General features: G+C 42.9%; 1 protein-coding gene across 3 annotated transcripts in view; it reads left to right on the forward strand.

Annotated features, from left to right (window-relative positions):
- lin7a (lin-7 homolog A (C. elegans)) overlaps positions 1-24,966 on the forward strand; it is a 125,386-nt gene that overhangs the window by 37,784 nt on the left and 62,636 nt on the right. For 2 of the 3 annotated variants that reach the window (XM_068050458.1, XM_068050457.1), the window contains exon 2: positions 11,955-12,073. The exons of the other annotated variant lie outside the window; for it this stretch is intronic. In XM_068050458.1, the coding sequence (XP_067906559.1) occupies positions 11,955-12,073 (119 nt within the window). The remainder of the gene's footprint in view (positions 1-11,954; positions 12,074-24,966) is intronic. 3 annotated transcript variants of the gene reach the window in all.

The following is a 24,966-nucleotide window of genomic DNA, read 5'->3' on the forward strand; positions in this document are numbered from 1 at the left end:
CTATCTCTTCCTCACCCCAAATTGCTGCCCAATTGGCACATTAACAATGGCGTGAAGCGTTCAGACATCATTACTTTTACAGCAAATTCTGGGCCAATGTTTATTGGAAATCCATTCAGAAGTGGTGATAAAGTAGTGGTGATTTGGGAGGACTGGTTAAAAGAAATCAAACATTGGAACTTTTGAACCAAATGACTGACTGCGAACATACAAAGGTCACCATGTGGACTGTTGAACTGTTGTTTTGCCAGCAGAATAATGAGTAACTAGCTGTATTTTAGATGTACTCTAACTAACAAACATAACATGCCTTTGATCTGACATAGTTGAATATTTTAGTTTTTTTAAGATCCAAGAAGGCTAATGGAATTCATTTGTAAAGCAATTGGCATGACTGACTTTAAAGAATTCAGACACTTGCACAATATATTTTGTTGCAACACATTGTTTAAAATCATAGATCTCAAATCTATGACTTCTGTTATGTTGCTCACTCTACTGGTTTGAAATGTTTGGATATGCCAGACTGCTTAAAACCTAGGCCTGGATTTTGCAGTCAGCAGTGAACCGATGACACTCGCCTCTGACTCAAAGAAAGCTGGTGATCTATCGATCCATGCAGCGTCAATTTCACCTTTCCTGACAGTTTAATTCTGATGCCAGCTATAGGGGGATCTCTGTCATCCAGTAACAGTAATGTTATCAAGCAGGCTACACAGCCAATTACATCAAAGAATTCGCACAGACAGCAAACCAGGAAGTAACCAGCAGGTTTTATCATTCACTTTTTTATAATATTACAGAAAGCGAAATTAAGATTGAGACATACACTTGGGATTAATGTAGAGGCTGAATTATAAAAAAACTTAGAATCATAGAATGGTTACAGCACAGAAGAGGCCATTGGGCCCATCGTGTTTGTGCTGGCTCTCTGTAATAGCTACTCAGCTAGTCCCACTCCCCTAGTTTTTCACAGTAGCCCTGCAAATTGTTTCTCTTTATAAAATTATCAAGATTGGATCTGCCTCTACCACACTCTCAGGCAATGCATTCCAGGTCCTAATCACTTGCTGCGTAAAAAGTTTTCCCTCATGACGCCTCTGTTCTTTTTCCAATCACCTTAAACTGGTGTCCTCTGGTTCTCAATCCTTCTGCCAATGGGAACAGTTTCTCCCAACTACTCTGTCCAGACCCCTCATGATTTTGAACACCACTATCAAATCTGCTCTCAACCTTCTCCTCTAAAGAGAACAGCCCCAGTTTCACCAACCTATCCCCATAACTGAAGTATCTCATCCCTGGAACCATTCCCGTAAATCTTTTTTACACCCTCTCCAATGAATTCACATCCTTCCTAAATACTACAGTTAAAGCTGAACCAGTGTTTTATAAAGGTTCACCATAATTTCCTTGCTCTTTTAAAAACAATACTTCTTACTTCAAATATCTGAAATCTTTATCACGGAATGGAGAAATTTGATTTTCTACAACTATAAAATTTGTTTTCAGGGCCAGAGAGGTTGTTCAGTGTGAACTTTGACTTAGTACACCATTTAGAAACACCATTCAACAAAGTGAAACTTTTTCAAGGGTTTATATAATGAGACTAAGGGCTGAATTTTATTCTCTTGCCGCCGCTCCCAGTGGCAGGTGATATCTAATGCACAGCGGTTTATTTAAATACACAGGGCTGGCTGCCCCTCCCCCCCAATCACGTGGTGGGGCCGGCATCAGCGGTGCTGTAAACTGCTGCCTCTGCACAGATGCTGGCACTATTTTTAAAGGGCTGCCAGACCTGCGCAGAAACTACAGAGTTGAACCTCGAAAACCCCCCGTTCCCCTACTACACTGCAACTAAATTTCTGACCTGTCCCCTCCAATACAATGAAAATTAATGGGCGCCCCGTTGCCTTCCCCCAAAACATTTAAATTGCAAATTTGACTTCTCCCCCTCCAACTGCACAAAATGCAGAGATCACCCCTTCCCACCCTACACTAGAAATTCAGAGTTGAGCCCCCGCCCCACTTCACTTAAAATCCTAAGTTCCCCTTCCACACCTCAGTGGCGCCAGCTTTCCTTGGATGGAAGAGTGAAGGCACATGAGTGCCTCCCGTCGCAAGGAAGATCCCGGACAGCCGGTAAATCATGGTGAATTGTATTTAAATGTATTCATTTCCTTTATTTAAATATTTAAAGTTAGGTCCCGTTGTCGAGCAGTGGGGGTGGCTGCCAAGGAGCCTTGCCGCCACCAGGAAGATCTGGCCAGGCAATCCCGGCGTCGGGCTCTGTGGTGGGCCGCTGCAGCTGCGATTTTCCACCCCCTCCACACACCCCACCTACCACGGAGCCCAACATCAGGAGCTCAACAGAATCCTGGCCCAACAGTGTAAAACATGGAAGTTCATGTCCAGGGAGCATAGGTTTAAGGTGCGAGGGGCAAAGTTTAGAGGGGATGTGCGAGGCAAGTTCTTTACACAGAGGGTGGTGAGTGCCTGGAACTTGCTGCCGGGGGAGGTGGTGGAAGCAGGTATGATAGCGACGTTTAAGAGGCATCTTGACAAATACATGAATAGGATGGGAATAGAGGGATACGGTCCCCGGAAGTGCAGAAGGTTTTAGTTTAGGCAGGCATCAAGATCGGCGCAGGCTTGGAGGGCCGAATGGCCTGTTCCTGTGCTGTACTGTTCTTTGTTCTTTATTCTTTGTTCTTTGTCAAATTAGTGATTTCTGAGTGATCTCCTTCTGCATGGACCTCAACTTTTGGGTTTTCTCGTTTAATTATGCAAATGCAGATGCTGGAATTTGCTGTCAGTTTCACAGAGTAATGATAACATTCCAACTGCAAAATTCGAGCCCTGGTATTACTGCCTTATTTAAGAATAGCATGTTCTGGGGAATTATGTTAGAGAAAAGAAAAATTCCTGGCTTGAAATAAACTTAAAATGGCACTGGTCTGTGCCATTGTTTGGATTTTTGGCTGGTGAATTTGAAAACCTTAGTTTGGCTTCAAATGTTTATTAACAATCGTACCCCTTTACAAATACAGGAATTAAGTCTCTGGAACGACTCATAAATGTAATAGTGACATGAAGTTATGGAATTGAGAAACTAGTCAGAATTTTTACTGAGAAATGACACTTCATGTATTAACGACAAGTACTTAACCACTATACTACAAAACACTCAGTTTTCGTGGTTATGGTACCAGAGTAGTAAACCAGAGGTTATCAGTTCAGATTCAATTAGACATAGATATTAAAATTAAATTTAATAAATCTGGCTAATGCCCTGGAACATGGGTTCAAATCCCACCATGGCAGCTGGTGGAATTTAAATCAATGAATTAATAAATTCAATTAATTAATTTTAAAATCTGGAATTGAAAGCTAGTCTCTGTAATGGTGCCGTAAAGCTTTCATCATTTGTTGTAAATACCCATCTGGTTCACTAATGTCCTTTAGGGAAGAAAATCTGCTGTCCTTACTTGGTCTGGCCTGGATGTGACTCCAGACCCACAGCAATGTGGTTGATTCTTAACTGCCCTCTGAAATGGCCTAGCATGCCACTCAGATGTCAAGGGCAATTAGGGATGGACAACAATTGCAGGCATTGCCAGTGACACCCACATCCCATGAAAGAATAAAACAAAATCTGCTGTATCCCATACCACTATATGTAAAACATGGTAAGTAAGTGAAGTTTTCTTCAGAGTCGCATTTTCCTTTGTTTCCACTCTGAATCTGCTGGTGATAGAGACCACCTGAAGGGAGGAGGGAATAGCGCCTACTTGTGGCAGGTTAGAGGTGCTTCATCACTGAAGGTCATATGGACCAGGTACGTAATGTGAGAGAAACAGTGGGACTATTGGAAGAAGTATTTAGTACAATATAAAACCAGTAAATGCCCCTAAAAGGCAAAAGCCCCAGTTAATGAACAAGGTAAGATACAACATTAAGCTAAAAGAAATGGCGTACACAAATGCAAGGGAAAGTGGAAATTCAGCAGCTTGGAAGAGCAATAAAAACAACAAAATGATACAAATAATGAGTTGCAAAAAGGTAGTATGAACAAAAACTTGCAAGACATATCACAGTTAAAAGAGAAAAATAGTGACAAGTGGGCCCATTAATGTCAAAATGCAAAAAAGAACAAAAATAAAAGTACGTGGCATTGGATCTAACTTTGGGTTGATAAATTGGTTGGGAGGCAGGAGGCAGAGAGTAAGTGGTGATGGGGTGGCTTATTTCTACTGTTCACCTCTCAACTGACCACAGACACCACCATGCATATATTCATTGTCTCATGCAATCTCAAGAAAAGAGAGTTGGAAGGTAAAGGGTAAGATGTGTTAAGGGTTCAAGGTGTAAAAGTCTTCTGTTTTCAGGAAAAACCTGTGGGATCTTCTTTAAAGGTAAGTTTTAAAGTTGCAGGTCTATTTGCTGTGTTGCTCACTTCAGTTTGAAGACAATGCTCATTTCTTAGTTCAGTTTTCACAGGTGGAGGAGTGGTTTAAAAGGCACTCTCTTTTATCTGCTGCAGTTGGCTTTCAACTTGTCTCAGCAGGGTTCAAGAGTGTTAGCTGGAACTGCTCTTTCTCTCTCCCTCTCTCAGCCTTGTTCTGGAATTCAAGATGGCTTTCAATGTTGACTTGTGGCTGGAGAGACCAGACTGATGTTGATGACTGATGTTCTGAACTGGAAAGACCACTTTGTTCTTCAAAACAATGACCTTTAAAGGTCAACTCATAAGTGTTAGTTTAGCCCATGTGACTTTAGGTTTCAGTTCTTGATGGGCTGTACAATGGTACAGTAGCTTTTGATGGCCCCATTTTGATAATATGAGGACTGTTCACAACTCTGTTGTGGTGAAGGGTAGCTGGAGACATGGGGGAAACTTTATGCAGTCTGCCAGGGCAGATTTGGTGGCGTGTGGGGAGATATAATTAGGCGGGAGGTGTTTTTTCAGTTTCATGGTGGGATATTTTAGAGGAATTAAGTCATCGGCGTATTTGTGGCATTGCAGGGTTTCCCCATCGTGATGGCGGATTGCAGCTGTGCATTCATTTACTCCACACAGAGTCAGGATTTAGTCCTACCTGCCAAATTAACTGAATGGCGAATGATATTTCCATGCCACCCGGTTCACGAATGTTTCAATGTGGCGCGCATCAGTCAAATCTGTGCAGTTGAGTCTCAGGACTGTGCTCTTCTCTCTTTCACTCAGCCGCCAAACTAATGCCAGCATTGGAATGGATGTTTGCCTCCAGGCTCAGCACCACCAAGTGTGAATCATCTCGGGGCAGGCCGTGATGGCATGGGTGGGGGCTACATGGAGGAGCAGGGGAATGTAGTCAGGGAGGGAAGGGGAGGGGTTGCTCGGGTGCATGGTGGATGGAGGAGCAGGGGAAGGTAGTCGTGGAGGGAAGGGGGTTTTCTTGGGTGCATGGAGGAGCAGGGCAGGGTGGAATGGAGCATTCAGGTTGTTGAATAGTTGATGTTGATGGTGAAGATGTATTTTTTCGGCTGTGGGGGTGGTGGGTGGATTAGATCAGTACTGTGTGAAGATATATGGTAAGGGTCTAAAGGGAGGGATGAGTGCTGTCGATGTCTGGGAGCTGTGGGGCAAATTGAGGATAATGGCTAGCAGAGAGAACAGTCACAGTCAATTGGCGGCAAATGGATGTTGTAGGGGGTTGGTCAAGACTAATGGGTGGGTATTCGACAACTTCATATGGAGGGGAACAGGATGCAGTGACAATGGTCAGTTCGATGTGAGGAGGTTCAAGGATGAGAGTCGGTATTTCGATAGTAACAGGAGTAGGAATGGGGTTGGATGACCTGAATAAATTGATGCTTACACTGTGCATGGTAATGGGAGGCTCAATGGTTATGGAGGGAAGGGTAACGGTAACATTGGGAGGGTCAAGGGTGATGGGTTCAAGCTGGAAGGTTGCAGGAGGAGGGTGGAAGGTGGAGAGACTTGCCCTGAATTCCACACTCACCATTTTCTCCAAAGATAATGGAAATCACGTGGACACTGAAGGATTGCAAGGACATTGGGGGGAGGCAAATGACAGTGGGTGTGTCTTATACCTGGCTGTAATTTGAAGGCAGATATAAGGGAGCTGTTCGTTGCCGTGATATTTCAGCTCACTAGCAACAGAGGTCAGAATCGTCGCACTCTGCTTATTTATTGTTCAGAAAGGACACAATGACATGGTTCTCATACACCCAATTTGTCCAGTACCACGGGAAGAAGAACAAAGGGAGAGACTAAGGAGGGTTTTTTTCCCTCAACTCACAATGCCTGAGTGCCAGCAACAGGCAGAACAGGAAGGTGAGGATGCTCTGAATGATAACATTGAGGAATAGCCTTATCGAAGATGGGCACTGGCGTGTCATCGCATCCTTAGGTCAAGGACAAATTACCTACAAATGTCAGAGACGTGATGCCAGAGATGCCTAAGGATGTCACATGAAATGGTCACAGAAATTTCTAGGATCCTGCAGTATGACCTGAAGCTGTTCTGCTTTGGTGGGAATCCCGTGCCAGTTGCCCTCAAGATGACTGCTGCACTCAATTTCTTTCCGATGGCTCCTTCCAGGGATCCATGGGTGACATAGGTTGCATCCTACAGTCTGTGACCCACAAGTGCATCAAAGAGGTAACCAATGCCGTTTTTCAATGTGCCAATGATTTCATCTACTTACCTGTGGATGAGGACAGCCATGCAGCAAGTTCTGTGGTCTTTGGTCCCATTGCTATTTTCTCTAGAGTGTAATGGGCGATTGACTGTACGCATGTGGCCATTGGAGCTCCCTGGGACCAGCCTGCTGTCTTTATTAATCGCAAAGGCTTCCGCTCTTTAAATGTACAACTAATTTGTGACCACAGGAGAAGAAGGATGCATGTTTGCACATGTTTCCCAGGGAGCTGTCATGACTCATACATTTTAAGGAACTCCCAGCTGCCAGCAGTTTTCAAGGAACCAATCGACCTGGACAGATGAATCCTGGGTGACAAGGGTTACCACTTTGTACATGGTTGATGACACCAGTATGTCATCTCCAAAGCACCGCTGAAGAGAGGTACAATGTTGCTCACGCATCCACCAGAGCCATCATTGAGCACACCATTGGCATGCTGAAAATATGCTTCCGTTTTCTTTACTGGTCTGGAGGGGCTCTTCAGTACGCGCCACAGAGGGTGTCACGAATAATCAATGTCTGCTGTGCCTTACACAACCTTGCAATTAAATGTGGCAACAATCTGCAGGCAGAATAACAGGAGGAACACCAGTCCTTCTCAGTTGACGATGGCTACGAAGAGGGTGAGGAGGAGGACAACAATAACAACGATGCCGTCATCGATATGAGGACCATGGAGAGACATGCAAGGGACATCAGGACCTCATTTATGCACGTTTCAGTCAACAATAAGCCACATTATCAAGGAACGTTGGGAGGAGAAACATAACAATTCCCCACAAAAATTCCCTTTTGCATGAGGTCTTATTCATCTCTGCAATTTTGATGAAGCGTGGCTGCACTTTCATGAGATTGGCATTTGAAATTATCCATGGACTGCGATGAATGCGATTACACACCAGTGCAAGCAGTGTTAAGTTATGACGGTAGAAAACAAAAGTAAGGCATGACAGTATTGGAAAAAGTTATGAGTCATCCATAGGAAAACAGCCATCATGAAAGAGTGAAGGCCAAAATTCCAATGAGATATGGATACTGGATTTTTCCTGAGCTGCTTGGCAAGCATTATTGCATCCTGCCATAGGCCTTGAAAACACTTTTTCGTATCCATCTGTAACCAAGCAAAACATTACTTCAAGTGGATCAAATTTTGCTAGAAATAAAACTGTTTTAATACATCATTTTAATACATCTTAACATTTTTACATCTCCCGTGTCACCTTCATGCTCAAAACTGTTTAAATTTTCTTTTCCTGCCACTATGTCGAGGTGCTACCCTGACATTAGCAGCCGAGGTGGAGGCAGTCTGCTCAGTGTGCTTCTCCGTTGCTGTGGGTGACCGTGGCAGGCATCCTCTAGAGGAACAGGGCCTTGATGGCTCCATTCTACTGAGGGTCTGCAGCAAAGGTTCTTGAGTATCCCCCGTGTACTCAGCTGCTGGAGGTAAGGGGGTAGCTGTCAGAGGAAAGACAAGATGCTGCTCTCCCTGGGGCGCTCCTCCTCCATCTGAGTGCATGATGGCATCTGGCTGTCTCCCTGAGGGGAAGGGTCACCTGGGGGGGATTTAGGTTCCTCATTCCCCTCTCGCTTAGACTCTGCTGCATGGAGCCATTGACAACAGCGATAGAGTACAGTTCAGATCGCATATGGTTTGAGTAGTCAACCAGGCTCGCCACAGAGCTCACCAGACTCTGTAATGAGGAAGCCATACGCTCAAATGCCTGGGACATGGCAGACGTCATGACTTGCATGAACTTCTCCATGGCATGCGCAAAGCCATGCATGACCTCAGGCCTCTCCAACATAATTTCCACATGGCTTTGCTGCACATCCAGCAGACGTCTCATAGCAACAAACGGAGGATCATCATGAGCATGGGGCTGAGCAGGGGCCTGGTCCCCATCAGTCGTCTAATTGTCAGGGGACCCGGCTGGCACATGCTCCCTCTGCTGCTGGGATGTGTCTGTGGTGTGCACACCTGCTTGTGACCCAGATTCTAATCTTAAACCTCCACAGACTGTGTGGATGTATCTGTGCTGGCGGAGATGGAAGAAGTGGCAGGTGACGGTGCACCCGATGGGGCATTGGCTTTTTCTTGTTCCCCAGAATAGGATTCTTGGACCTTGCGATGTTCTGTGATTCAAGTACGGGTACCTGCAGTGGAGACACAAGCAGAGGCACTTTAAACATGTGTTTCACATGAGTTCACACAATTTCCTTCAGTTTCCACATATGGCTAACAGAACAGAGATGACACTTCATCCTTACGCCTTGTGGCTCCTGCCTCGCCATCTCTGCTTGCCCTGCCTCCCTCCACTATCACGATCTCTGAAGCCTCCTCCTGAGTCTTGGTCAGCAGCCTGATGTCAGGAACCCCTCCTCCCATCTTAGCACGCTCGCGCTGGTTGTGGCTTCATTTCTCCAGCAACAGACAGTGCAGATTTAAATGGCATGGCAAATGAAGCATCATAACCATTGCATACATGCATCAACAACACTCATTCTGCAGTGGCTTTCACATGACACATCCAGTCACATAAACAATGCCAATCTTCATCTTGATGCAACATCATTTAGTGAATGGCACCAAGGCTGCTCACGCATTTCACAGCATTCATTGCGTACGCTCTGCTTTAAAGACAGGGAGCATAGAAGAAAACAAAGGAGCTGCTTTGCCAAGACCGCTTACCCTCGCCAATCTGAGCGAGTCATTGATGCGCATGCGGCATTGCAGCCATGTTCTACAAATGACCCCACAGTTCAAGACCTCCTCTGCTACCTCCATCCAGGTTCCCTTGGTCAGGCAGGAGGGTCTTTGCACTCCATCTACGGGGAAGAGGACCTCCTGCTTTTCCCTGACAGCTTGGAGGAGAACCTGCAGGGAGCCATCAATGAACCATGGGGTGGGACGCTGCCTGCTGGCTGCCATGAGATTCACTTTGCAGGGAAAATAAATGATGTGACTCGCACAGAATAAGGGAGGGAAAAACATTTTGATTTAAGTAAAAGCTTCAATTTAAGTTAATCTGAAGATACTTACATAATAGAAAGGTATGATGTTATTGCTATTATTGAGACTTGGTTAAGGGAAGGGCATGATTGGCAACTAAATATCCCAGGATACTCATGCTTTAGGCGGGATAGAGAGGGAGGTAAAAGGGGTGGAGGAGATGCATTACTGGTCAAAGAGGATATCATAGCTGTGCTGAAGGAAGGCACTATGGAGGACTCGAGCTGTGAGGCAATATGGGCAGAACTCAGAAATAGGAAGGGTGCGGTAACAATGTTGGGGCTGTACTACAGGCCTCCCAACAGCGAGCGTGAGATAGAGGTACAAATATGTAAACAGATTATGGAAAGATGTAGGAGCAACAGGGTGGTGGTGATAGGAGATTTTAATTTTCCCAACATTGAACTGGGATTCACTTAGTGTTAGAGGTCTAGATGGAGCAGAATTTGTAAGGAGCATCCAGGAGGGTTTTCTGGAGCAGTATGTAAATAGTCCAGTTCCGAAGAAGGGTCACTGACCCGAAACGTTAACTCTGCTTCTCTTTCCACAGATGCTGCCAGACCTGCTGAGTGATTCCAGCATTTCTTGTTTTTGTTTCAGATTTCCAGCATCCGCAGTATTTTGCTTTTATTATAGCAGTGGAAGGGAGTTTCTCAAAATGGAGACGTGTGACCAGTGGTGTTCCACAGGGATCCGTGCTGGGACCACTGTTGTTTGTGATATACATAAATGATTTGGAGGAAAGTATCGGTGGTCTGATTAGCAAGTTTGCAGACGACACTAAGATTAGTGGAGTAGCAGATAGTGCAGGGGACTGTCAGAGAATACAGCAGAATATAGATAGACTGGAGAGTTGGGCAGAGAAATGGCAGATGGAGTTCAATCAGGGCAAATGCGAGGTGATGCATTTTGGAAGATCCAATTCAAGATTGAACTATACAGTAAATGGAAAAGTCCTGGGGAAAATTGATGTACAGAGAGATTTAGGTGTTCAGGTCCATTGTTCCCTGAAGGTGGCAACGCAGGTCAATAGAGTGGTCAAGAAGGCATACGGCATGCTTTCCTTCATCGTACGGGGTATTGAGTACAAGGGTTGGCAGGTCATGTTACAGTTGTATAGGACTTTGGTTCGGCCACATTTGGAATACTGCGTGCAGTTCTGGTCGCCACATTACCAAAAGGATGTGGATGCTTTGGAGAGGGTGCAGAGGAGGTTCACCAGGATGTTGCCTGGTATGGAGGGCGCTAGCTATGAAGAGAGGTTGAGTAGATTAGGATTATTTTCATTAGAAAGATGAAGGTTGAGGGGGGACCTGATTGAGGTGTACAAAATCATGAGAGGTATAGACAGGGTGGATAGCAAGAAGCTTTTTCCCAGAGTGGGGGATTCAATTACAAGGGGACACGAGTTCAAAGTGAAAGGGGAAAAGTTTAGGGGGGATATGCGTGGAAAGTTCTTTACGCAGAGGGTGGTGGGTGCATGGAACGCGTTGCCAGCGGAGGTGGTAGACGCGGGCACGATAGCGTCTTTTCAGATGTATCTAGACAGATACATGAATAGGCAGGAAGTAAAGAGATACAGACCCTTAGAAAATAGGCAACAGGTTTAGATAGAGGATTTGGATCGGCGTAGGCTTGGAGGGCCAAAGGGCCTGTTCCTGTGCTGTAATTTTCTTTGTTCTTTGTTCTTTGTGACTGATCCTTGAGGCTGCAAGCACAGAATGTTTTTTATCTGTGGTGATAATGGTGCTTGGGGCTGTGCCGGCAGGTTCCACCAATGAAAGGCCGCCCTGCCGCATGATTCCACGTGTCCCTCATGCCCCACGCCGCATGGCTAATTTAAGTACAATATCACGTGGGAAACGGGATTTGCAGCAGAAGCGGAAGTTATGACCACCAACAGGAGTGCTGTGGCACTCATAAAATCCCCACCATGAAAGACTTTGTTATAAATTACACTGCTTTGTGGTGGACTCTGACCACTTCATACTCTGCAAAACTTTGTTAACCAGCTCCGAAATAAAACTACTCTGAGCTTTTAATATGAGTTTGATTTTAAATGATTCTGCATTATTTAAATCTACTTTATGTTGTATTAAGCACAGAATATTGTTTGTCATTCAGTAGGAGGATTTGTCTATTCTAAACGAGGGTTAATGTCTCATCCACTGTAATCCAAAATAGAAATGAGAGTCAGCATGTTTTTTTGTTATTTCTTATGTGTTTCTCTTTTCAGATGTGGCTCGAGCCATTGAATTGCTGGAGAAGCTTCAGGAAAGCGGAGCAGTACCAATTCACAAACTGCAGTCCTTGCAGAGAGTATTACAGAGTGAATTCTGCACTGCTGTCAGAGAGGTATGGAAGTCACTGTATCCAGATGTAAAAAGAAAAACTTGCATTTATATAGCATCTCTCATGACTACAGGATGTCCCAGAGTGCTTTACCGTCATTGAAATATTTAGAAGTATAGTCATTGTTGTAATGTTGGAAACATGACAGCCAATCTGCGTACAGCAAGCTCCCACAAATAACAGTCAGATAAATGACCAGATCATCTATTTAGGTGTTGGTTGAGGGATAAATGTTGGCCAGGACACTGAGAGAACTCCTCTCATTTCCTTTTGAATGGTGAAGTAGGTTCTGTTAAGTGCATCTTACAGAGCCCCAGTTTAACGTCTCATCTGAACCTTTTCTAAGATGCAGTGCCAAGAGTTGTACACAGTCTTCCAGATGTGGGTCAAATCCGAACTTTGTGTAGCTGTAGCAAAACTTTCTCCCCATCATATTCTCACCCTCCAATTTTGCCTGTTATTTTTGGCTGTAAAATGAATGCAGCTCATAGCAATTTTTTGAGCATGTGGTCCTGCATCCCATTGGCATTGAAGGCAGGGACACTGCTATATCGGTCCTCATTGTTTTTTATGCATCCCTGGCAGCTGCCTGAAATCAGTATTGGACCAATTTAAATGTGCAAAGAAGGAAAAAGGGTGCTGCACCTGTTTCACGTTCCTTCTGCAAAATGTGTGCACAGCTAGGTGGAGAAAGTGCCTTGCAAGCTTGGAGTAGTGTTTCCAGTTCTACAACAGACCTCAAAGGTACCATTGGAGGCCACTGAAAAAATGGTAGCCAAATTTTATTTTAACTTTTTCCTTCTGTGAAGCTGCTCCAGGTTCGACAGCACTACTGTGAGCCACTGTTGCCTCCACCAATACAACAGATTTGATTCCCTCTGTCAGGCAAGCCACATCAAAAGGTGCAACGGGCTTTATTAAAATGAAGTCTGCAGCCCAATTTTGGATAATCCTCCAGCCCTGCCCTGGTTTCTGGAGCATGTAACAATTTCCACCCCACTGTTTTTGCAGGTTTTGGCATACAGTTCTTCAAAAGTTCTCCCTCAGAAAATTATCTTGATATCAGAGCTATTTCATAGACAATCTGATAGTGAGTCTTAACAGTAGCATTATTTACATGGTGAGCATCAGCAAACATTACTTTTTAAATGACTGCTTATTCAGAAATTATAGCGTTACGTAAGTTTCTTATGCTCTTTTCATATTTCTCACCATAATTTGCTTCATGATGTCGGCAAATGTTGCATTCTTCCACTAGTAACCTGTTGCTTAAAAATCAAGTACGTGGGCTTTCCATTCATGGCCAAAAGAAAATACAAAATTAACTTTATAATTCATGTGAATGTTCTGATAATGTAATTAGTGTTGAATGTGTTCTGAAAGTGCACAGTCATGAAGTTAGAATAATTGTGTAATTGCAGCACAATCACCTCCCTCTTCCTTTAAGCCGGTCCTTAAAACCTACTTCTTTGACCAAGCTTTTGGCCATCTGCCCTAATATCACTTCATGGGGCTTGATGTCTAATTTTGCTTTTTAAAGTGAGAAAGGTATCTAGAGGTTCCTCTCAGCCTTCACCTGGTCTTACCATAACAGGGTGTAATTTTAAACACATTGTGTTTTTAGCTCCCCCTTGGTGAATCTTGTTTACTGCCTTTCAATTATAAGGCAAAGAAACTAGCACAAACAGGTTTTCTTAGGTTTAAAGAAGAAAAGCTGAAATTTATTCAACTTGAACTTAAACTCTAACTCGGTTGACGCCTACGGATGCGTGACGCGCCCATGTTGGCATGCATACGCAATATACACATGCAAATAGAGACAGAAATGAGCAGAAGAAAAAATAAAGTGAAAGTTTTGAGGCAATATCTGAAGAGTTTTTATTACGGTTCTTCAAGCTCACTAGATTCCTTGATTGTAGGTAGTTCTTACTTTTCGTTGGAGCCCAGTATTCTTCTTAAACCTTGTTCGCTGTAGGAGACTTTTCTCTCTTGGGGTTCATATGTCTTCAGTGGATTCAGAGGCTTGTGAGAAAGAGATGTGAGCTGACAGGAGAGATCTTCTCAGTCCAGGACCAAACAGTCTTTCTGAGTTCAAACACTCTGTGGCCAGTTCAGAAGAAAACCCTGGAACAGCCAGTTAGTCATGTAACTAGCTGGTCTAACCAGTCCTGGTCCTTGTGGATTGTATCCTCCTTATCAGACCCTGGAATGCGCTTCCTCACCTTCGATATCTGTTAGTATGTAAATGTTTTTTTCCAGCCAGGGTTGATCTGTTTAACTAGCCATTTCCTCACTCCAGCAACAGCTAAAAATCAATGTTCATGACAAAACCAATGTGCCTCATTTTTGGCAGGTGGGGGCCTAGCAAGACAAGGCTCTGTGAAGTGCCTTGGGACTTTTTATTACTTTAAAGGCAATATATAAATATAAGTTTGTTGTTGATAAACGAGCTTGCATTCTGGCAAGGAAGGAGCTGCAAAATTTAAAAGGTGCAATTCTCTCAGGCTATTAAAATCTGTACCCATTCCTGTTCCATTCCCAGAGAATGGAGAACTGACTCAGAGGACACTACGGACTATGTGTTTGACACCATTGATGTCATTCGTTATGGTTTCAACAAATATACATTTTTGTAATAATTTGAGCAATGGATATCAATGTTTCTCAGTATTTCTCAGGGAAAAAATGTAGATTATATATAGAAATGTGTGCTCAGTTGAAAATCTATAAACCTTCAGTATCTTCACAATTAATTAGGAAGTCTCGCTCAAAATTTATCTTTTAAAGGATAATTTAAGATTATGAGGAATGGAAATCTAGTAGTCTTATGGCGAAGGTAAAAAAAACCACCACTACCAACAACTTACATTTATATAACTCCTTTAACGTAGGGGTGGCACAGTGGTGTGGTGGTTTGCGCCACAGCCTCACAGCTTCAGTGACCCGGGTTCGGTTCTGGGTACTGCCTGTGCGGAGTTTGCAAGTTCTCCCTGTGACCACGTGGGTTTCCTGCGGGTGCTCCGGTTTCCTCCCACGTGCCAAAGACTTGCGGGTTGATAGGTAAATTGGCCATGGTAAATTGCCCCTAGTGTAGGTAGGTGGTATGAGAATTGTGGGGATTTGAGAGGGAAATGGGATTAATGTAGGATTAGTATAAATGGGTGGTTGATGGTCGGCATGGACTTGTTGGACCAAAGGGCCTGTTTCGGTGCTGTATCACTCTATGACCTTGAGGTGCTTTACAGGAACATTATCAAATAAAATTTGACACTGAATCATGTAACAAAATATTAGGGTAGATGAGGTAGTTTTTAAGTTACGTCGTCGAAGCAGGGAGGGAGGAGCGATATTTAAGGAGGGAATTCAACAGTTTAAGGCTTAGGCTGCTGAAGGCACGACCACCAATGATTAAGTGATTTAAAATTCAGGATGCGCAAGAGACCAGAATTGGAGGACGCAACATCTTACCTGCATCTACCCTGTCTATCCCTTTAAGTATTTTGTAGTTTTCGATGAGATCACCTCTCATTCTTCGAAACTCGAGAGAATACAAGCCCAGTTTCCCCAATCTCTCTTCATAGAATAGTCCCGCTGTCCCAGGAACAAGTCTGGTGAACCTTCGCTGCATTCCCTCCATGGCAATAATGTCCTTCCTGAGGTAAGGGGACCAAAACTACACACTGTACTCCAGGTGCGGTCTAATCAAGGTTCTATATAATTGAAACAAGACTTCACTACTCCTGTACTCACATCCTCTTGCGATAAAGGCTAACATACCATTAGCCTTCTTAATTGCTTGCTGCACCTGCATGTTAGCTTTCAGTGACTTATTGACAAGGACACCCAGGTCCCTTTATACATCTACACTGTCTAATCTCTTTAAGAAAAGCTCTGCACATCTATTCCTCCTACCAAAGTGGATAACATCACATTTTTCCACATTATATTCCATCTGTCACGTTCTTGCCCACTCACTAAGTCTTTCCAAATCCCCTTGAAGCGGCTTTGCATCTTCCTCACAACACACATTCCCACCTAGTTTTGTGTCATCCGGGAACTTGGAAATACTACATTTGGTCCCCACATCCAAATCATTGATGTATATTGTGAACAGCTGGGGCCGAAGCACTGATCCCTGCCGTACCCCACTTGTCACAGCCTGCCAACGCGAGAATGACCCATTTATTCCTACTCTCTGTTTTCTGCCTGTTAACCAATCCTTAATCCATGCCAGTATATTACCTCCTATCCCATGTGCTTTAATTTTGCTAACCAACCTCCTGTGGGGGACTTCATCAAAGGCCTTTTGAAAATCCAAGTATACCACGTCCACTGACTCCCCTTTATCAATTCTGTTAGTAACATCCTCAAAAAACTCCAATAGGTTCATCAAACGTGATTTCCCATTCATAAATCCATGTTGGCTCTGCCCAATCAGATCATTATTATCCATTTATCACATCCTTTAGAATAGCTTCTAGCATTTTCCCAATGACTGATGTAAGGCTAACAGGTCTATAATTCCATTTTCTCTCTTCCACCCTTCTTAAATAGTGGGGTGACATTTGCGACCTTCCAATCTACAAGAACCACTCCAGAATCTATAGAATTTTGGAAGATGAGCACCAATGCATCTACTATCTCCATAGCTACCTCTTTCAACACTCTGGGATAGAGAATATCAGGTCCCGGGGACTTATCAACCTTCAGCCCTGTTAATTTATCCAATACAACCTTCTTACTAATACTCATTTCCTTCAATTCCTCATTACCCCTAATCCCTTCGATCTCTAATTCTGGCAGATTTCTTGTATCTTCCTCAGTGAAGACAGACACAAAGTAATCATTTAGCTTCTCTGCCATTTCTCTATTCCCTATTATAAATTCTCCTGACTCTGCCTGTAATGGACGCACATTTGTCTTAACCAAACGTTTCCTTTTTACGTACCTATAGATTCTTTTACAGTCCATTTTTGTATGTTTTGCTAGCTTACATTCGTATTCTGTTATCCCTTTCTTTATCAGTTTCTTCATCCTCCTTTGCTGTATTCTAAAATCCTCCCAATCCTCAGGTTTACTACTATTTCTGGCAACTTTATAGGCCCTTTCTTTTAATCTTATACCATCCTTAACATCCTTTGTTATCCACGGTTGATTGCCTTTACTTTTGGGGCTTTTGTGCCTTGAAGGAATTTATAGTTGCTGTAAACTATGTAAGATTTCTTTAAAGTCTAACCATTGCCTATGTACTGTCATACCTTTTAACGTATTTTGGCAATCCACCTCAGCCAATTTGCCCCTCATATCTTCATAGTTTCCTTTGTTCAAATTTAACACCCTGGCTTCAGATTGAACTACCTCACTTTCAAACATAATGTAAAATTCTATCATATTGTGGTCAATCATCCCTAAAGGTTCCTTTACAACAAGATTATTAATTAGCCCTTTCTCATTACATCATATTAGATCTAAAATAGCCTGTTTTCTTGTCGTTTCCTCAACATGCTGCTCTGGAAAACCATCCCGAACACACTCCAGAAATTCGTCCTCCACAGCATTAATGCTCATTAGGTTTACCCAGTCTATATGCAGATTGAAGTCACCCATGATTACTGTATTACCCATGCTACATGCTTCTCTAATCTCCTGATTAATGCCATGCTGCACACTACCACTACTGTTTGGTGGCCTATAAACAACTCCTACCAATGTTTGCTGCCCTGTTTCTTAGCTCTACCCAAACAGATTCCACATTTTGTTCTTCCAATCTGAGATCCTCCCTTACTAAAGTACTGATCCCATCCCTTATTATCAGCGCAAAACACCTCCATTTCCTTTTTGCCTGTCCTTCCCAAATGTCAAATATTCTTGAATATTCAGTTCCCAGTCTTGGTCACCCTGTAGCCATGTTTCTGATATGGCAATTAGATCATACCCATTTACCTCTATTTGGGCCTTTAAGTCATCTACCATGTTTCGAATACTGCGTGCATTCAGGGAGAGTGCCCTTAACCTTAATCTTCTATCTCAACTCCACTTTCCAATCCTGTCCCCATATCCCTTGAATCCCTTAGGTGGTTGGAAGCTCATCTTGAGGTCAAATACGGCACAGAGGACTGGATTTTATAAGCTAGCCGCTGAGATCATTTAAATAGCCAGGGCGGGCCACGCCGCCCCCCCCCCCCCACCCCGATCATGTTGAAGGGGTGGGCTGTCCGTCCCCGCCAATGGCGTCAGCTGCCTGTGGACAGGCGCTGACGCCATTTTTAAAGGGCAGTTAGCCCTGCCAGCTAATTTAAATATTTAAAGATAGAATGGATTAAATTAAATACAAACATTTCTTTTGTCCTTCTCCCACCCCCTACCCCAATAACAATTGAATTAACTATTTGCCCTTTCCCCTCCAAAAACACTTACTTTATCATCTGACCTTCCCCCCACCCCCCCGCAAACTGCATAAACTTTAAACCACAACGCTTCCCACCATCCCCTACACCCATGACGTTAACTTGACTCTGTTCCCCTCCAACCCCGTACTGATAAACGTACCTCCTCCTCCTCCCTACTAGTGTTGCGCCTCGTTTCCCTGGGCGGGGATCCAAAGGCGCAGGAATGCTGGCCGCCTAACTGAAGATCGCAGCGGGAAATCAGGGGGCAATGCAAGTTTATTTGAATTAATTATTTTCATTGATTTAAATATTCAAATTGTGGTCCTGTCGCCGTTGGGAGGATTGGGGCGGGGCTCTGCTGGTGTTGAGGTCCATGGCGGGCCTCACCCAAGGCCATCTTCAGGCACCGCCGCCCCCCCCCCCTCCCACCCCCGCCACGGATCCTGACATCGAGGATTCCATAAAAATCCAGTTCAGAGGTTGTGAGCAGTCTGATTCAGCCTCAGACAGTTTCCAGGGAGTGGAATGGAGTCAGTTGCTAGGGAATGGAGTTTGTGATGGGAACCAAAGACAATGGCTTTGGTCTTCCTAACATTTATTTGGAGATTTCTGTTCTTCCAGTACTGGATGTTGGACAAGCAGTCTGACAATTTTGAGGCAGTGGAGGGGTCGAGATAGGTGGTGGTGAGGTAGAGCTGGGTGTCATCAGCGTATTTGTGGAAACTGATGTGGTTTAAGTTGATATCACTGAGGGACAGCATGCAGATGAGAAATAAGAGGGACCAAGGATAGATCATTGGGGGACTCCAGAGGTAATGGTGTATGAGTGGGAAGAGAAACCATAGTAGGTGATCCTCCGGCTAAGACTGGATGGGAAAGAATGGAACTAGGCGAGTGTGGTCCCACCCAGATGGCTGATGAGGAGAGGCATTGGAGGAGGATAGTGTGGGAAAGTGTGTCAAAGGCTGCAAACATATTGAGAAGGGAGAGTTTACCACAGCCACAGTTATAAAGGTTATCATTTGTGACTTTGATGAAGGCAATTTCAATGTTGTGCCAGGGGCGGAAACCTGGTTGGAGGATTGAAATATGGAGTTGAGGGAAAGAGGGGTATGGATAGGGAGGTGACAACACATGCAAAGAACTTGGAGAGGAAAGGGAGGTTGGAGAGGGGGTAGTAAATTGCAAGGACAGAGGGCTCAATAGTTGAATTTTTGAGGAGAGGAGTGATGAAAGTAGTTTGGGTGGTGGGGGGAAAAGTAAACTGTTAACAATATCAGTGAACATGGGGGCCAGGGAGGAAGGTTGGATGGTCAGTAGTTTAGTGAGAATTGGCTTAAGAGAGCAGGAGCTGAGACTAATGGACTAGATGAGATTGCAGAGGGAATATAAAGAGATAGGAGAGAAACTAGAGAAAGATTTGACGGGGCAACATTAGAGGAAGTTTGGCCTTGTGGGCTAGGGGAGGGGAGGGAAGTGGCATTTATGAACATTTTTCATTTATATAGAACTGTTCATGATTTCAGGACGTCCAGAAACATTTTGGAAGCAATATATTGATTAGCTATTGCACGACTTGACCAGCAATCATTGGAAATGAGTGCTGGGTTGCTTGCATAATTAAGCAGTGGTTTCCAAGTTAATCAGCATTCTGACGTTCCCTTATAGTAGGACGTGCTCTCAGCCAATTGGGCTTTATAAAGTGGAATGTAATTCTGGAAATGATTATCTTGTCACTGGGCAGAAGGCCATTATTCATGACATCTATAAAACCCTTCGAGGCTATCTAGGATTTCTAAGCCTTTGTGTAATTTATAAATCCAGGAGTTTGCTCCAGCAACATTCTATATCGATGAGCTTCATTATCCTATCTGTTCACTTAATGATTCTAGACTACTGCTTGTAAGCTTAAATGCATCTGCACATATTGTAACAATAACCTTTTGATGACTGAAAGGTATATATGGTAAATTGTATGAACTTTGGCTTTTTTATATAGACAATGAGCATCCTGGTATAACACAATGAATGTGATCACATTCATACAGAAGTGACTCTGTGTGTATGAAAGAAAAGAAATGTTTTGATTTGAGAATTAATAAGTTCTTGTTAAAGATTCAGATGTCGAACAAAGTTTTGCCATATATAGGATAATAAGTAGGTATGTATTACAAGGCAGTAAGAGTTGCAGATTCTAAAACTGCAATAGTGATGTTTTTATCAACTTATAAATAGGTAAAACTGTAAAATGTTACTTTCTTGAAGTTTGTTTCGATATATTTGTCTTATTTAAAACATAAATAGCTAATCCATTGGTAAGCCTCATGTATATTGTCAATTAATGTCCTTGTGTAGTCACCTTTTCTCTTCTATATTGTTTTGGCTTGAATATTGCATACATTAAAACAAGTCCAATGTTTGGACTTTCACAAGCCAGTCTTTGCTGTAATTGTTTTCTGCTACCAATCATGGTTCTAAGGCCAATTTCCCTTTAATTGGTATGTACATACTTTAAGGCACCCATATTCTAAAACGCCAATGAAAAATAAATAGCAATCTCCCAAAAGAAGAGAAAACTATACAATGTTGATTTTAATTAGAATATTTTGCTGAAAATGCCTACGGCTGTTAGAATTTATAGCATAGATGCATGTGTTTAAGGGAAATTAGATAAGCACGAGGAAGAAAGGAATAGAAGGGTACAATGAAGAAGTGTGGGCAGAGGCTTGTTGGAACGTAAACGCCGCATAGGCTGTTTTTAAAAATTCATTCATGGGATGTGGACATCGCTGGCTAAGCCAGCATTTATTGCCCATCCCTAATTGCCCTTGAGAGGTGGTGGTGAGCTGCCTTCTTGAACCGCTGCAGTCCATGTGAGGTAGGTACACCCACAGTGCTGTTAGGAAGGGAGTTCCTAAAGGTTGGGCCGAAAAACCTGTTCCTGTGATATAGACTTGATGTAACATATAATCTTTGTGACCATTTATGTCATGAACATGAACTTTATTAGTGTTACATTGCTGATAACTTGGTTGCTGCTGTGGTATGAACATAATTTAGTAGCATGCTAACCAGAGGCTGTATTAATGCCCTGTTAGTGGTGGTCAAGATTTTTGTGTGGTTCTGCTATGGAATGTATGTGTCAGTATTAATGTGAGGCCCTGAATGTATTGCTATTGTTATGACCAGGTGAGAAAGGTGTCTAGGGGTCTCTTTCGGCCTTCACCTGGTATTATTGTAACAGGGTTTAATTTTAAACAAACTGTGTTTTGAGCTCCCCCTTGGTGAACCCTTGTTCATCGCTTTCCAATTATAAGGCAAAGAAATGAACACAAACATGCATTCTTAGGTTTAAAGAAGAAAAGTGAAATTTATTAAAACTTAAACTCTAATTCGGTTAACGCCTACGGATACACACTGCGCCCCACACTAGCATGCATACACGATACGCACTTGCAAATAGAGACAGAAAACAGCAGAAGAAAAACATAAAGTAGGGAGGTTTGAGGTAATGTCAAAAGAGTTTCTTGTTACTGTGCTTCGAGCTCACTGTAGTCCTTTTGTAAGTAGTCTTGCTTTTCGTTGAGGCCCAGTATTCTTCTTAAACCTTGTTCGCTGTAGGAGACTTTTCTCTCTTGGGATTCATGTGTCTTCAATGGTTCTTCAGTTCCGTGACAAAGTGATGGGAGCAGACAGGAGAGAGATGTTCTCAGTCTAGGAGCAAAGAGCTTTCTGAGTTTTAAAACTCTGTGGCAAGTTCAAATTCAAAGAACTCCAACAGCCAGTTAGTCATGTGACTAAACTGGTCTGACCATGTCTTCTGTGTATTGGGGAAGCAGGGACTGATTCCTTTCTTCCAACACTGTCTGCTAGTATGCAAAAAAGGGCTTTTCGGCAAGGGGTCTGGCAATTCCTTGTGATAGGGCCTCTTTTCTTCCCAGCAACAATTTTAAGTTTTAATGTTCATGTGGTGAAATTAATGTCTCTCATTCTTGGCAGGTGGGGGCCTGCATGACGCTATAAATAAATACAGCACTTCCATCTTCATACATCGTGAGCACGAAATTAGTTGAAAGTTAAGGATTTCCTGCAAGCTGCAGTTTTGTGTGTAGTTCCTTGAATGCAGAAAAAAAATGGCCTCTTGAAATCATTTTCATCTAAGCACTCCTGTGTCATTCTAGCATTATTAACAACATTCTATTTTTGGAGCTGCAAAACAACACTTCTCATTACTAAAAAAGCAATATTTTAAGCCTTGTTATGTAAAATTGCACAGTGCTTAAATGTTACTAATATTACTTGAATGTATGCAACATGCAGGGACCCAAAGCCACCTTGCCTACAAATTACGAGATAAATGTCACCCCATTGAATAAGAAATGAATATAACTTCAGCACTCACCTTATTTGCTGTTGGAAATTAGGATAATGGTGCAGAATAGAACATTTTACACATAGAAAGTTTTGCTGTTATAAAGTGTCTTGTCATATTGTCAAAATGTCTCGCGTGATTCACACAATGAATTATTTTTGGAATTCTGTTGGGTAGGAAAGCACATTCTTTAGGAGGTGTGACACAATCTCAATTGTGCAGGGAATAAAAAAGGCTTGTGCATGTTAACATGATGTACTGACTTGTAATAAGTCGTGTTCAATTATTTTACCTCAATTTAAACCCACTAATGGGTATTTGTACTAACAACTTGTTGAGCAGCTTTGCAGGATTTAGGATTGCTGTGATGTAATTCATTATTTTTAATAAGTAGTAGTTTTGTTCCATTTACAAAAGCTCATTTTCAAATGCTTATTCCAACAAATAATATACAAACATTTATTTCCTCAAGCATTTGAAGCATGCTGTAAAAAAAAAAATTACTGTCAAGTGCAAATTATTTGTAAAGCAACAAAATGTAGCCAGCCAATGCCTTTAACTTTCCCTCGAAAGTTCAGTTTAAAAAATACACATTTTAATACTTTAGCTAAGTAATTCATTAACATTGTCACTACTTTGAAAGCATAATTTGAATTACTGTTATGTATAAGAAGGTGGAATGACAGAAATAAGTAAGAATCTTGCATTTATGTTGCACCTTTTATGCCTGTGGGTTGCCCCAAAGTGTGGGGAACATAAAAACTGACTGTAAAATCTTCTATAAATATGTGAAGGGAAAAAGATTAGTGAAGACTACAGTCAGAAACGGGGGAAATTATAATGGGGAACAAAGAAATGGCAGAACAATTAAACACATACTTTGGTTCTGTCTTCACAAACGAGGACACAAATAACCTCTCAGAAATGTTAGGGAACCAAGGGATTAATGAGAGGGAGGAACTGAAGGAAATCAGTATTAGTTAAAAAATAGTGCTAGGGAAATTGATGGGGTTAAAGGCTGACAAATCCCCAGGGTCTGATAATCTACATCCCAGAGTACTAAAGGAATTGGCCCTGGAAATAGTGGATGCATTGGTGGTCATCTTCCAAAATTCTATAGACTCTGGAGCAGTTCTTACAGATTGGAGGGTGGCAAATGTAACCCCACTATTTAAAAAAGGAGGGAAAGAAAAAACAGGGAACTACAGACCAGTGAGCCTTACATCAGTATTGGGGAAAATGCTAGAGTCTATAATAAAGGATGTGATACCAGAACACATGAAAAGCATAAACGGGATTGGTCAAAGTCAGCATGGGTTTACAAAAGGGAAATCATGCTTAACAAATCTACTGGAGTTTTTTGAGGATGTGTGGAGCTTTTTGTGGAGCTCAGGAATAGGAAGGGTGAAGTCATGATGTTGGGGGTTTACTACAGGCCTCCCAACAGCCAGCTGGAGGTAGAGGAGCAGATAGGTAGATAGATTTTGGAAAGATGTAAAGGTAACAGGGTTGCAGTGGTGGGTGATTTTAACTTCCCCAATATTGACTGGGACTCACTTAGTGCTAGGGGCTTGGATGGGGCAGAATTTGTAAGGAGCATCCAGGAGGGCTTCTTGAAACAATATGTAGATAGTCCAACTAGGGATGGGGCTGTACTGGACCTGGTATTGGGGAATGAGCCCGGCCAGGTGGTCGAAGTTTCAGTAGGGGAGCATTTCGGGAACAGTGACCATAATTCCGTAAGTTTTAAGGTCCTTGTGGATAAGGATAAGAGTAGTCCTTGGGTGAAAGTGCTAAATTGGGGGAAGGCTAATTATAACAATATTAGGCAGGAACTGAAGAATTTAGATTGGGGGCGGCTGTTTGAGGGTACATCAACGTCTGACATGTGGGAGTCTTTCAAACGTCAGTTGATTAGAATCCAGGACCAGCATGTTCCTGTGAGGAAGAAGGATAAGTTTGGCAAGTTTCGGGAACCTTGGATAATGAGGGATATTGTGAGCCTAGTCAAAAAGAAAAAGGAAGCATTCATAAGGGCTAGAAGGCTGGGAACAGACGAAGCCCTGGAGGAATATAAAGACAGTAGGAAGGAACTTAAGCAAGGAGTCAGGAGGGCTAAAAGGGGTCATGAAAAG

Source organism: Heterodontus francisci, chromosome 18, assembly GCF_036365525.1.
Source record: "Heterodontus francisci isolate sHetFra1 chromosome 18, sHetFra1.hap1, whole genome shotgun sequence".
NCBI lineage: Eukaryota > Metazoa > Chordata > Chondrichthyes > Heterodontiformes > Heterodontidae > Heterodontus > Heterodontus francisci.